Below are 13917 nucleotides of genomic sequence, written 5' to 3' on the forward strand. Positions count from 1 at the left end.
GATTTGGCACTGATATTGCTCTCTACAGCGTACGTAGTGTCAATTCCCAGTTCTTCGGCCACAGTATATGCAGATGGGGATTGATCTTCCTGATCGTCTGTGAGTGTAGTAATCAAGTGAATGTTGTCCAGATCCTGCAGCGTCAGGGAGCTAGTGATGGGTGGTCTTATATCTTTGGAAGTAGGTAGTCTATTGTGAAAGAAAGATGTTAATTTAAGTTTGCGGGTGAATTTGAAAAGATCCCAAAATGCCATAGGACAGAAGGAGAGGCCTCGATTTATGGCCATTTCATGTGATAGTGAATGTTCGTTTCCAGAAATGTTGATCATTAAGTTGTTTGGTCTTTCGGTTCGGTTTCTTGTTTTTTCCTGGCCCTTGTTATTACTTCACCTTTTGGGGTTGATGGTGAGATATGTTGTGAGTTTTCTGTTGTTGCTCTGGTAACTTGTGTAGGTTGATTTTTGACCCCCAGACGATGTCTTAAAACTTCCTCTAAAAAATTGACCCAACTTGCGTTGTTAAAGCTAATATTTTGTTGCCTGGGGATTCTGCTTCTGAGGTTGTGATTGAGGCTTGTTGTTGTCGTACCTCCAATGCAGTGATACCCTTGGTGATGCTGTTGTATCGTTTCGCAAAGGTGTAAACCCTCCCTAGTTGGTAGTCCAGATCCCTACGGAATTTGCTGTTTTTACGTTGTATTAGGTCTTCGTATTCATCAATAACTTTAAGGATCTCGTAGTTCTTTGTGGTTATGTCCCCCCAATTTGAATCTTCAATTTTTTCCGTCAGGTCATCCACTTCAGTTTTATATTTGTTGTGTTCCTCTTCTGCAATGTCCATGAGTTGTCGAATCATATTATTTGATACTTCTCTCAAATTCTCCTCCCATTTGGAGATTTGATCAGGTTTGGTTGTTTCCACTGGGGGGAAATATTAGTATTCTGAGGCCCCTTGGTATTCTGTCTGCTTACAAGTACTTTTTCAGGCTAGCTGCTTCCCACCATTTTGTAGTCTCCTTTTTTAAGGCTCTCTCCAACGTTTGGAAAACAGATTTGGCCGATTGTAAGCTTGTTGTGCTCTGCCTTAAAGGAGTTCCTGAGGTCGAGAAAACTTCTTGTATTCGACTGTTTCTTCGTTCTCTTTGATCTCTACAAGTTGCCATGAATTCCACTTGAGAAATGTCAGTTCTCCAAATCCTTTGATTCAGATGTATTTAAGGGTAGTGGTGGCCCTACGGGTTTCGGACAGGTAGGTATGTTAGTAGTAGGCAAATGGGTGGATCCTATCCGAAGGGCAGCCACATCAAGGGCAGGACCCAATTTGTCACTTTATAACATAAAAACTTTTAATTATGAATCTAAAATAATATTTTATGAATAGACGAAACATATTAAGCATTTGCACATGGATAAATATATTATACATCTTTGATTCAAACCTAATTGCCAACCACCCTTTACAAATAATAATACAGAGTAAAAGCACTATTTAGAGTGTCTTTTCAGTTTTAAAGAAAGTTTATTGAATATCAAGTTCAACAGAATAACAATAGAACATAATATCTAAATATAGTAGAAATGCAAAAAGTGTCATAAACGAGGGGAAGAAACCGAGAAAGAGGGGGAAGGGATAGAAGGGAGAAGGGAAGAAAATATCAATTGATAGAACAAACCTTATGCATTGAAAATGTAACAATGGCATACAAAAAAATCCTCTAATAAAGATGTATAAAATAAGCAAGAGAAAAGACATAATATATAAGAAACCATTATTAATAACTTCATGGAGGTTTGGGAACTTCTTCCGTGCAAGGAGTTTGTAAAGGTAAGGATTGAGCAGATAGGTTTAAGAAATTAGTGATGGGTAACCATAATAAGTGTCGTTTAATAGCAAGTGTAATGGGATAAACGTAGGCCCTGTCTAATCTGTGATTATAACAAATCCCATACCACCAGGCTTGGAAAGAAACATTCGAGGCATTCATCCAAGATTTAGTGATTTGTTGAAATGCTACGGCTATAAGTAAGTCAATAATAGACTTGTTAATAATGGAGGAAGACCATATCTCTGAAAGACTTCCTAAAAAAAATATGTGAAAAAGTAAAGGGGAACTGGGTAGAAAAAATATTATTAATTTGCTTCCACACACTGGACCAAAACTTATAGATCGCCGGGCAAGTAAATAACATATGTTTAAGATCTGCCACTGCAGCTGAGCAAGACCAGCAGGTACAGGAAATAGAGGGATCAATTATATGTAATTTGGCAGGAGTGATCAAAAGTCTATTATTGATAAAAAATAATGTTTGAGTTGTGTTTGCTGCTCTAGATGATTTCCTTATTTTGGTCCAAATTTTTTGCCATGTTAAAATAGAAAACGATTCCTCTAAATCTGACTCCCAATCACTTTCTACTTTAGATTTATCTCGAGTAATAGAGGTATCTCGTAGCTTTTTATAGATTTGAGAAGCAGAGGATGAAGAAAGTAAAAAAGGGAGAGTAAGAGGAGAAGAGTTGATATGAGTGACGGAACAAGGAAGGTCATCATAGCTATTTTGAGCAACTGTACACAATAATCTATGTTTGGATTCAAAGGATAATGGTAAAGAAAAGCGGGATTGAAGTATAGAGAAGGGAATACAAGTACCTTCATGAAAAACTTGGTGAGTCCAATTAAGACCGAGATCTTTCCATTCTCTCCAAAAAAGTGTCTTATTTCTAACTTTAATAAGGGGATTATACCAAATAGGGGATTGTAAGAAGAGTGAGCGATCGTCTAGACCATCCAGGAAGAGAGGAGAAAATATTTTGCGGGAATTTTTAAGAATAGGGAGAGAGAACTTCTTGGGAATATGGGATAATGACACAAATTCTTCAAAAGTGAAAGGATGAAAGAAGGAGGATGTAATCTCTACCCACAATGGTTGAGAGGCGAGATCAGACATATGGTCAGATAATAAGAAAACAGAATGATTAAGAAAAAATGAAGTGTGCTTTGAGAAGAAATCCGGAAAATTAACTCCACCCAGATGTTTAGGACATTTAAGTTTAGCAAACGACATCCTAGCTTTCTTGTTTTGCCATAAAACTTTTGATAATGTAGAATAAATATTTTTATAGCAGGATTTAGGAATATTAACTGGAAGCTTAGAAAGGAAAAATAAAATTATTGGAACTAACATCATTTTAATAGAGTCTAGTCTACCCAACCAGGATAAGAACAAGGGATGCCAACGAGTTGTAGATTCTTTTAGAGTTGTTTGCAGATTTTTTATATTTACTGTTACAGTATCTTTAATGGAGGGTTTGAACCATAAACCTAAGTATTTGATCTTAGTCGGACTCCAGTGAAAAGGAGAAGCCAAGAAATCTACATGGAAACAAAACCTATTTAGAGGGAGAATTTCACATTTATCAACATTAAGTTTGTAACCTGATACCATCGCAAAATCAGAAACTTCTGATAGAAAGGTTGGAATAGAGGTTTGGGGGTTAGAAATGTATAAAAGAATATCGTCTGCATAAGCAGAAATTTTCAGATGTTTATCCCCATAAGGGAAGCCAGTAATATCTTTATTCATTCGAATTTTTGTTAAAATAGGTTCTAATGCCAAAATAAAAAGAAGAGGGGAAAGAGAACATCCTTGCCTGACACCTCTGAAGAGAGGAAACGAAGAAGAAACAAGGCCGTTAGCTAAGATAAAATAATTAGGAAAGGAATATAATAATGAAATATAAGAAAGAAAAATCAGGCCAAAACCAAACCAAACAAGAGTTGAGAATATAAATTGCCAATTAACCCTGTCAAATGCTTTTTCAGCATCTAATGCAACAGCAGCTAATGAATGTTGATAGGAATGGGATTTACTAAGAACATTAAAAAAGAGACGGGTATTGTCAGAAAGGTGACGACCCTTGATGAAACCACATTGTTCTTTACCAATTAGTTTAGGTAAAATTTTGTCCAGACGAAGCGCAAGAATTTTCGCAAATATCTTGTAATCCAGGTTGATTAAAGAAATAGGTCTATTATTTTTACATTAAGTATGATCCTTATTATCTTTGGGAAGAAGACAAATTAAAGCCTCCTGAAAGGAGCCTTCAGATTTTTTGGACGATATAAAAAATGAAAATAATTGGTGAAGTTTAGGAACAAGCAGGTTGGAAAAATGTAAATAAAATTCTATTGTGAAGCCATCTGGTCCAGGAGCTTTCACATTTTTAAGCACCTGAATGGACTCCAGAATATCTTTAGGGTATATATCAGCTTCTAAGGAGGAAAAATCTATTTCTGGAAAGGAAGGAGAGGGAATGGAGGACAAATAATGATCAATGTCAGATAATAAGGGAGGGGATTCCAGAGTATAAAGATTTTGATAAAAGTTAGTGAACTCCGTCAGAATATCTTCATCTTTATGAAGCGTGATATTAGATGAGGTGACAATAGATTCAATTTTTGTGCGCTCTTTGACCTTTAAGATAATTGGCAAGAAGGTTGCCAGCTTTATTTTGCGCGCTATAATATTTAGCACTAGATTTAAGTAGATATAAATTTGCAGATTCAGTGGAAAGTTTATTGAAAGAGAATTTGGCCTGCAATAATGAAATATCTAGAGGCAGCCTTAAAAGTGTCCCATAACAGTTGAGGGGATATCAGAGGAGATTCATTGTCTGTAAAAAATAGGGATGCAAAATCAAGGAATAGGAGAGAATTATTAAACCTCCATCTCGTAGTACCTTTTATGGGGGGGAGTAAGTCTAGGCGTATGGAAACTGGAGCATGATCAGAGATTAAAATAGTGCCTATATCAGAATGGGTAATGTGTTGGGTCAAGGCTTTGGAAATAAAAAGATAGTCATTGCGGGATTGGGAAGAGTGAGCAGGTGAGTAGTACGTGTACTCTTGTACTGTAGGGTAGCAGAGTCTCCAGAAGTCAACAAGAGATCTTTGAGATATAGTAGAGGTAAATTGAGTGTGCATGAGAGAGGGTGAGAAATGAGAATTGGACCTTCTGTCTAAAATAGGATCCATAATCATGTTACAATCACCCCCTAAAATGAGATAATCATCAGTATATTGCATCAGTGAAGCAAGAATCTGGGGCCAAAACAATTTGTCTTGTATAGTGGGAGCATACAAATTAAAAATAGTTAAAGGGATTTTATCAATCATCAAAGATCCAGCAACCCATCTGCCATCAGAATCATTGCCTTGGTTTATAAGTTTGATATTTAACCGCGTATGGCAGAGAATAGCAACACCATTACGTTTCCCTGAACCAGGAGACGCAAAAACATGGCCTACCCAATTACGATGTAATTTAGTAATTTCAACATCTTTTATATGAATTTCTTGTGATAACACAATGTCTCCTTTTAAAGTTGCTAAATGAGATAAGACTCGTTGTCGCTTAATGGGGGAACCCAAACCTTTAACATTCCAAGAAAGTATATTTAACGACATCTAAAAAATAAATTATAACGAAAACCTTTGAGAAAGTCAATTATGTACATGAGTAAAAAATAAAACATCAAATGGTAATTTGATAGATTGAAGCTGAAAATAGAGGAATATTGGCGGAATATGAAATAGGAAAGAGTAATGAAATAAGGAGATTGAAAGCAGAAAAGTATGAAATAGTAAAAGAGAGAATTAGAGGTGAGCAATAAGAGAAATACAAGAGATTGAAAAAGGAGAAGAAATTGGAGTGAAAGGAAAAAATGATAGAAAGGAGAGGTAGAAAGGGACGAACATAACAAAAAACATAGGGACAAAGCAATACAAACATTTGATGAAAAAATATTGTAACATAAAGGCATACCACAAGAAGACAGGAAGAACGGGGTTGGTGAAGCCACATAAGGGAGGTAAGACACTGAACGGAAGATCTCAGGACGAGACGGTAAGGAGGGGACATCTTCCAGGCAAGCTGAAGAGAACAAGAAACGACGAGGGACCACAAGACCGCAACCTAATGAAAGGAAGAAAAAAGGAACATATTACTACAACAGAATGCCACATAAGACATTAGGAAGGAAATTAATCATCACTAAGAACAAAACAAATAACAAACAGATAATACTGAAATAAATAAGTCTGCCATGGCTGAGGCACCTCCATGGACTCCGCTCTGCAACTGTTCAAAAATTGTTGGAGTAGCGCTGGATCTTCATAACTAGTTGTTTTATTATTATAAGTCACTTTGAAGAGACATGGGTGGAACAAGCCATAACGAGCATTTAGGCTACGTAACGCTGGTCTCATCTCCAAGAATCTTTTCCGATGTTCAGCAGTTGTCTTGGCATAGTCCTGAGCAAAAAAGAGATTAGAACCATTCCAAGAAATGTTTCCGCGTTGCTTGGCAGCATGGAGGACTCTGAGTAAATCTGTGTACTCCAAAAAATACAAAAATACAAAATAACTCCTCTCGGCTTAGTAGAGGGGGATGAAGAACGAACAATCTGACCCAGACGATGCGCCCGTTGGATATTCAATGAAGGGGTTTCAGGAAGACCCAGAAGAGTGGGCAGAAAAGACTGAAAAAAGGAAATTGGATTAGAGCCTTCAAGTCCTTCAACTAATCCATAAATGCGTAGGTTATTATGCCTGTTGCGATTTTCTAAATTTTCAATCTGCTGTTTAAGTTGTTCTGTCTCTTTAGATATGAGAGGAACTTGATTTGTAAGTCCTTGAACAGAATCAACACGTTTCTCTAGGTCCCCAACTCTCTTCTCACTAAGGGACCAATTGGCTTCTAGATTCTGAAGTCGGGTGTTGGTTTCCTCCATATGTGGTTTGAGAGCATGAATTTTGTCAAGAAGGAGCTCCATGGAAATTAAGGATGATGAATTAGTAGGAGAGGGTGGATTAGCTTTCACTCGTTTACCTGGAGTAGACGCTTACGCAGAAGGTATTTCGGAGCCTTGTTTAGCGCCTAGACGAGAAGTAGATGGAGTAGAAGTCTTGGAACCAGCAGAGTCTTTGAGATTATCATCAATGTGATCCTGTAGGACGTCAAAAGGATTGTAGACCTCTAAACCCGCCTCATTTGAAGGAAGAGAGCCACTACGATTAGTGCAAGGCATTGCCATATGTGGCGGAGTGAGGAGAAACACTTTATATACGATGAAGAAAAAATTGTAATAATGGAGTCACACAGAGTCCTATAAAAGGAACTAGAGTCAAACTGGTGAAAAAATGAGAAGAAAATTAGAGTACACAGGAGGTATCAGCATAAAAATTTAGGAGTGAAGTGGAATAATTGGTGGCCAAAAATGACAGAAACTACAGTAGTTGAAGAAGCATCGGTGTAAAAATTATTAGGGATCAAATAATATTAATGCTGACGAAAAACGAAAGAAGTGAGCTGTAATAGCAAAAAACGGGCATTCAGCTGTGAAGGAGTAACGTCTCACAGCCTCAGGCGGGAAGCATAGGAGCGCTGAAAAAACAAATTGGCGGCCACGACGATGAGGTGGGTCACGGCCGGCAAATAATTGTAAAAATATGTCCGCTGGTTTCACCCTGTGCGCAAAAAATGGCAGCATTCTGAAGAGCCCGAGTTCCGACCGCTATATCATGCGGTTCCGGGGTCTGAAGAGAAGAATAGTTGCCTGGAGAGGTCCCACCACCTCACGTCCCGACGGAGCTCCCGGGAACAGCGGCCATCTCCCGAGGCTCCGAAGCCACGCCCCTCCAGGACCCAATTTGTGTTTGCCATTTTCTCCTCAAGGAGCTGAGCCCATGTGCTCCTGGTTCAACATGCTAGCCAGGGTATTTTTTGAGGAAAAAAAGATGCACTCATATTTGTAGTGTTAAGAGTGATGTCGTCAAAAACGCATTTCTTGATTTGTTGTCCTTTTATTTTTAGTGCTGGTGAATAGGTTCACAGACAGCAAAAAGGAAGAAACAAACAGCCGACAGGGGTTTCGCCCGTGGCGCCTAATTGGCCGAGGGCTTTCTCAAGGCTTTACATTATAAATGTGTGATTAACCCAAAAGTCATATGTGCCATGGTTATGTATTTAAAGCGGTGTAGAGTGTAGAGGGGGAAAGAAAAACAAAAGAAAGAAAGAGGGTTGAAGGTTAAGACAAAACCAAGTGTGATGAAGTGTGTGAGGGACACAGAAAGAGAGAAGGAGAGAAAGAGCAAAAAGAGAGGAAGAACCAGAATGAAAGAAAAAGAGAAAAGTGGAGCATTAAGTGTTTACAGGTGGAGCAACAGGTTAAGAGGTGTAAGCATGCCAAAATTGGTGAGGATAGTTATGTGTTCAAGTAGGGAAGGGTAGTAGAGAAGAGAGAAGGTGTAGCATAGTTATTAATCAACAGGCAAAAAAAAAACCAACAAAAAAAATTTCTCAAGTAATTTGGTGGTCATTGGTATAAGGTGCATTCCTCCAAGGTACACATTACAGTCCATCCTCTAATTAGTCTGTTTTTACGCCCCATTATGTGGGGAAATAGGGATATGGTTGGGTAATCAGTATGAACAAATGGTAATTTTGGGACTACAAATCTATGCACATATAATAAGTATGTCTCTTTGGACTTTGATGCATTAAAAATGTTATGATTTTATTTTGAAGGTACCATGTTCAAGAGCCGATGTCTTCAACAGCAAGCAGTTGACAATGGTGGAAAAGAGAATGCTAATGAAATTTCTTACCTTTTGTGCAGAGTATGAACAGCACCCTGAAGAATACCAAGGTACTATTCTGTTCCTCCTTTTCTTGAAGCTGTCTATAGGCTTCTAACCTATTTTGTTTTCAAACCGCAGTCCCACCTGGCTTAGATGTCACCATTGCAGCTTTATCTGGGAAAGAACTGGGTCCTCTGTATGCAGGATAAATATATCCTGACAGGGAATAGACAATAACGGGTAAGAGTACACATGGGCTCACAGATCCAAAATGCCTACCAAGTATGCCATCATGGTTCATGAATATGTAGCCCCTACTGTAATGCTAGGCCTCTTTTGAATCTGGTCAACAACATGAGGATCTGGAGCTGACTCCATTCATTTCTTTTTTCTTCAACATACTTTCTTCGCGCATAAGAAAGATACATTTTCTCTCAGGACCATGTCTTTTCCAAGACTACGGGTTTAAAGTGCTATGTCAATCTCTTATGTGCATTCTACCTGAATGTTGTTTTGGGATAAGCCATGACATTGGCACCATTTACACTTTATGCACACAAAGTTTATGGCCATGAAGGGCCTAACGTATTTTTTAAAATTGTTTTTATATTTCTTTTTTTTTAAACATTCGTTGACATATGACATATTATGCAGAGGAATCAGGTACAATACATTCATTGAGGCAACAATAAATACTCCTTTACTCCAGAGCGCAACGGGCTCCGACTATGGGGTGGAGGGATCATCCAGATCAAGGCTAAGCGGAGGGTTGCATATATGCCCTCGATAGGAGTTCCAGGGATTCCATAGTTTGGACCACTTTTTGGGGCAACCACGGGCTGTGTAGACTATCTTTTCCCTATAAATACACCAGTCTAGGTCTTCATTCCAAGCTTCTACTTTGCGTGTCTGTGCCGCTCCCCACAATCGTGCTATGTTCCTTTTTGCCAGCATGAGCCTCGGTGTGACCCATTGCGTGTGGTAACAATTCAAATCAGTGGGTTCCCATATGTTTAAGAGGCATCTACGTGTATCTGGGTGTATGACCATTGAGAGCACTACACTTAATATGGTGTGGATCCTTCGCCAGTATGATTGTATGTACTCGCACTTCCATAATATGTGCAGAAATGTCCCTTCCGGACCACATTGTCTCTGACAGTCCCCTCTGTCGGCTCTACCCATGTGTACCAGACTAGGCCCTGTGACATAAATTCTATGTAGGATTTTGAGTTGAATTAGTCTGAGTCTAGCCGAGATTGCTATGACTTTTGGTGAGGACACTGCTTCCTGCCAGTCCTCGTCATCTAATTCGATGCCATCCCTCACCGATTTCTCACGTAGTGGCCCCAGGGGGTTTGTCATATTGTTGATCAGTTTCCTATAGGTCAGTGATATAGTTTTCTCGGGTAGGTGTCCGTCTAACAATCTGTCTTCCAGTGGAGAGGGATCCGGAGGCGAGGAGCCTTTTGGGAGGTGGGAATTTAGAGCATGTCGGATTTGAGTATATCAAAATCGTTCCGAGTCAGCCAACTCATGGTGCTGCTGACGCAAATGATTTATTTACGCCCTTCTCCCACATGTCTTTGATCTGTGAGATCCCGATGAGGTCCCACTTGTAGAAACCCCTCGTTTTCCATAGGTCACCCAATTGTTCGGAGTCCCATAATGGGGTTGCCAGGGTGAGTTTTCGCTCCCAACCCAGATTTTTATTAATGGTGTGCCAAATTCAGACCGAGTGATCGGTTGGTCCGGTCAAGGGGTATCTTTTAGGTTTGGAATATAGTGCCCTGTTATAATTTCCTCCTGGAAGAGTCCATCTATCCGTGGCATGGCCGGGATCATATGGCCCACCATAGGTGCCCTGATTAATGGCTGCAAGATGTGCTGCCCAGTAATATTTTTTGATATATGGGAGGCTAATCCCCCCGTCATACCAATTGAGTGTGAGTTTGGATAACGCTGTGCGGGGTTTTCCATCCCACAGCAGGTCTCGCTGTAGACTTTCAACCTCTCTAAAGTACTCTGGACCTAACTTATTTTTAACTCGGTCTCAGAGGGGTCTAGCTCACCGTCACGTCTTTCAATCTGAGATATATTCAGCTCAATAGGGGATGTAGACACTGTAACACTAGTGGTTGTAACACATATGGGGTGGATGTTAGGATAACAAGGCATCTAAAATGTCATACCCAGAATCTCTTTCAGCTTCAGTTTGTCCTGCAACTTCCTCATTATCATTTCCCTGCTTTCGGTTACTTTTAGTCTTTTCTGATGCTATTGCTGGGTACATTCTAGCTCCCTCAATTCTGCATTTTTTCCATCTCTGCTGTCCTTCATCCCGTTGGGTATCTGTGTAGTTTTGCACTGCTCCCTTGGCTCTATTCTGGTACCTTTCTTATTTTTTTTGGCATGAGCTGCCCACTCCCAAGCATTTAATGCTTCATATTGTGTAGACTTCATTTCATATAATTTTTCCCTAATATGTTCAATAATGTTTAAATCAAAAGTGCCATATTGTGGCAATCTAAGTGTTCCTTCATTATCAGTGACCCTGTACCATTGACGGAGCAACAAATTTGTATGAAGCCCTACATTTGTCACCATATAATGAGCTGGTGGACCTTCCAGTGGAGCCGCTTCACCCTCCCGAACAGGTACTCCTGTATCACCTCCCATCAAATCTCTAAGAGCTTTAAATATTTCATGATTACAAAGATTTAACAATAATCGAGCAATGATCAATTCAGAAAATGTCAATATTTTTGTTAAATTTACAGTTCCGTGTACGTCAGTATCTTCCTCCAATCCTGTCTCAATTCTCTTTTCATAAGACTATTACAGCATAGTACTTGATGACTTGTCGACCAATCTCAGCATGGCACTTCATACCAACTGACCTATCCCAGTGCAGCACACTCAGACATACCTTTTCACTTCTTGCAGCGGTTCACCCTCCTTTACAATTTTCACACACACAAATTCTACAACTTTAAGGTAGCACAATAAACAAATACCTTTTGTCTGCTCCAGTAAGAATTCAAAATAGTTCAATCACACATGAAACAATCAGAAAAAAGGTTTTAAAACCCTTCAACCTCCTTACACTGACGTAGTTTCCCCTTTACGCAATAGGTTTCACTTAAACAAATCAATATTAGTACAATCACTACAATTTGTAACAGTCCCCATCTCAATTATGCAGTTGATGGTTCCTCACAAATCTGTACCACATAACCTTAACACACAAATAACACCTCACCTTATTATTTCTTAAATATCCCAGTCCTATAACAACTTCAACCGCTCAACATCAAACGCTTAGACACGATTATTCAGTTAGCCTCTATCAAAAAATCAAACACTTAACTTAAGCACAATGACAAACACCTAACTAAACAATTGCGATACATAACCCTATTGATACTCAAATCTCCTTCACTGCAACCACCTTCAAAACTGCTGACTCCTTCAGTCTTCACGTTTGGGCTTTAGACTTAAGGAACATTGGCAATTCGAAACTCGGGCAGATTCCGGCACCTTTTCTCCTGTGACATAAAACCGTCCACTTTCTACCACTTGACGTAGCAAGGTTTTTTATATCTCAATCTTCAAGTTTGATATTTAAATAACCCCCGTCACTGGACCATTGTTCCTCGACAATGAGAAATGAAACGGAAGAATTGTCTACTCAAAACACATAGTAATAAATAATTTAAATACTTTCATTACTGTCAATAAAGAGAAATTTTGTGTGTCAGAGTTTTATTTTCAATTCGTTTGCTTTCTATAATTTAATCAATGAGTATTAATCTCTCTAGTATCAGCATTAAAAGTTGATATAATCCAATAATCAATATCTCAATAAAAGAAAGAATACAATATTGATTAAAATTACTATTATTCTGGTAATAATACAGCAAGCATGTTCCATAAAGGAAGTTCCCTAATCTAAAATTAAATTAGAAGAAGGTAGATAAAGGTGTCAGTTCAGATACTCAATAAAAGGTTTTGATGAGAGAATCCATGCATAAGCATGAAGCCTTTGCATATCAAGCTGAAAAGTATTATAAATCAACAGACATCAAATAAATAGGCTAAGCACTCTCTTATGTAGAGAAATGTAAGAAACTCCAAGATGAGTCCCAAGCCAGTGCGAGTGAGAGGAGCTCAAGGGAAAAATCCCTCCTAAGAGAAAAGCTCAACAGAAAGTCCTACCTTGCTCTAGGAACACGCACTGACATAAACACACAATATTCTAGGTGGAAACATATTTTCTTTAGTCTCCCGCATCCTTCAATAGGATCTCAGTAAACTCCTGGGAATAAGAAAACTCCTTGTTTTCTTATGTCAATATAATGGTCTATAGACGTTAGTCCTCAAACAGATACATCATCCACATTTTGCGGTTCAGACAGTTTTTTAGGACATGCGCTGCTCTGCGAGGCATGTAGTACTGAGTTAAGGATGTGAAACTCCGCCCACTCTCCGCCCATATTTTTAATCGGTGTGTGACGTTGTACTTCTTAAATGCTGGCTTCTGATTCCTTCATTGCCTTGTTAGTCCCTCCTTAGTACCACCTTGTCCTCATTTGAAATTTCCCATGGCGACTGCCCCTTTTACTTCTGATGTTACACTGTACGTCTTATTTAGTCAGTATGCACTATTTACTTTAATGGGTTTTGCCCTACTGCACACAGGATGCGCTTTCCTACATCCAGCGCGCCATGCGCACTTTCACTTTCCCGATTTTTGCATTCAGTGCGCCATGCGCGCTTTCACTTTCCTGACTGACTTTTGCATAGTTTGGTCACCCGATGCCTGCGTTTTGGAAGCTTTCGTGACGAAGCAGTTTGAATTCACGCTGTCACATCTCACGGGGCTTGCACGTATGATATGAAATGTCTTGCTAAAAGCGCAAGGGCGGATTTCAGTCACAACTGTACTAGATTTCTATAGGCAGCAATGAGTACTAGGGTCACCATAAGACCTCAAGCCACAATAACCCAATTTTTGCAAACAAAGTCTTTCCCTTTACAAAGCATTATTTTCAGGTGCGTTCGTCCAGTTGGTTTATTTGAACTGAACCAAGAAGACGACATCTTCCAGAGAGCATTGGTTTACCTGAACCAGTTTAATCCTTGAATTGAGCAATAAACGTCTGGTTATCTTTACTTCTTGCGAATTACAAAACATCTCTGCCTTGTGGTGGCTTATCTGAGTCCCTGATCCTGCAATTAAGGGTGGACTGTTTGCACAGCTAGGGCCCTCGTACGTA

At 39.2% G+C, this 13917-nt stretch overlaps 1 protein-coding gene across 1 annotated transcript in view; it reads left to right on the forward strand.

Annotated features, from left to right (window-relative positions):
• Window positions 1-13917, forward strand: part of CHM (CHM Rab escort protein) — a 757130-nt gene that overhangs the window by 309717 nt on the left and 433496 nt on the right. Inside the window, exon 7 of the mRNA XM_085607803.1 lies at window positions 8586-8706. Within this exon, the coding sequence (XP_085463929.1) occupies window positions 8586-8706 (121 nt within the window). The remainder of the gene's footprint in view (window positions 1-8585; window positions 8707-13917) is intronic.

The sequence above is a fragment of the Triturus cristatus genome, chromosome 5_2 (genome assembly GCF_964204655.1).
Source record: "Triturus cristatus chromosome 5_2, aTriCri1.1, whole genome shotgun sequence".
NCBI classification, from domain to species: Eukaryota; Metazoa; Chordata; class Amphibia; order Caudata; family Salamandridae; genus Triturus; species Triturus cristatus.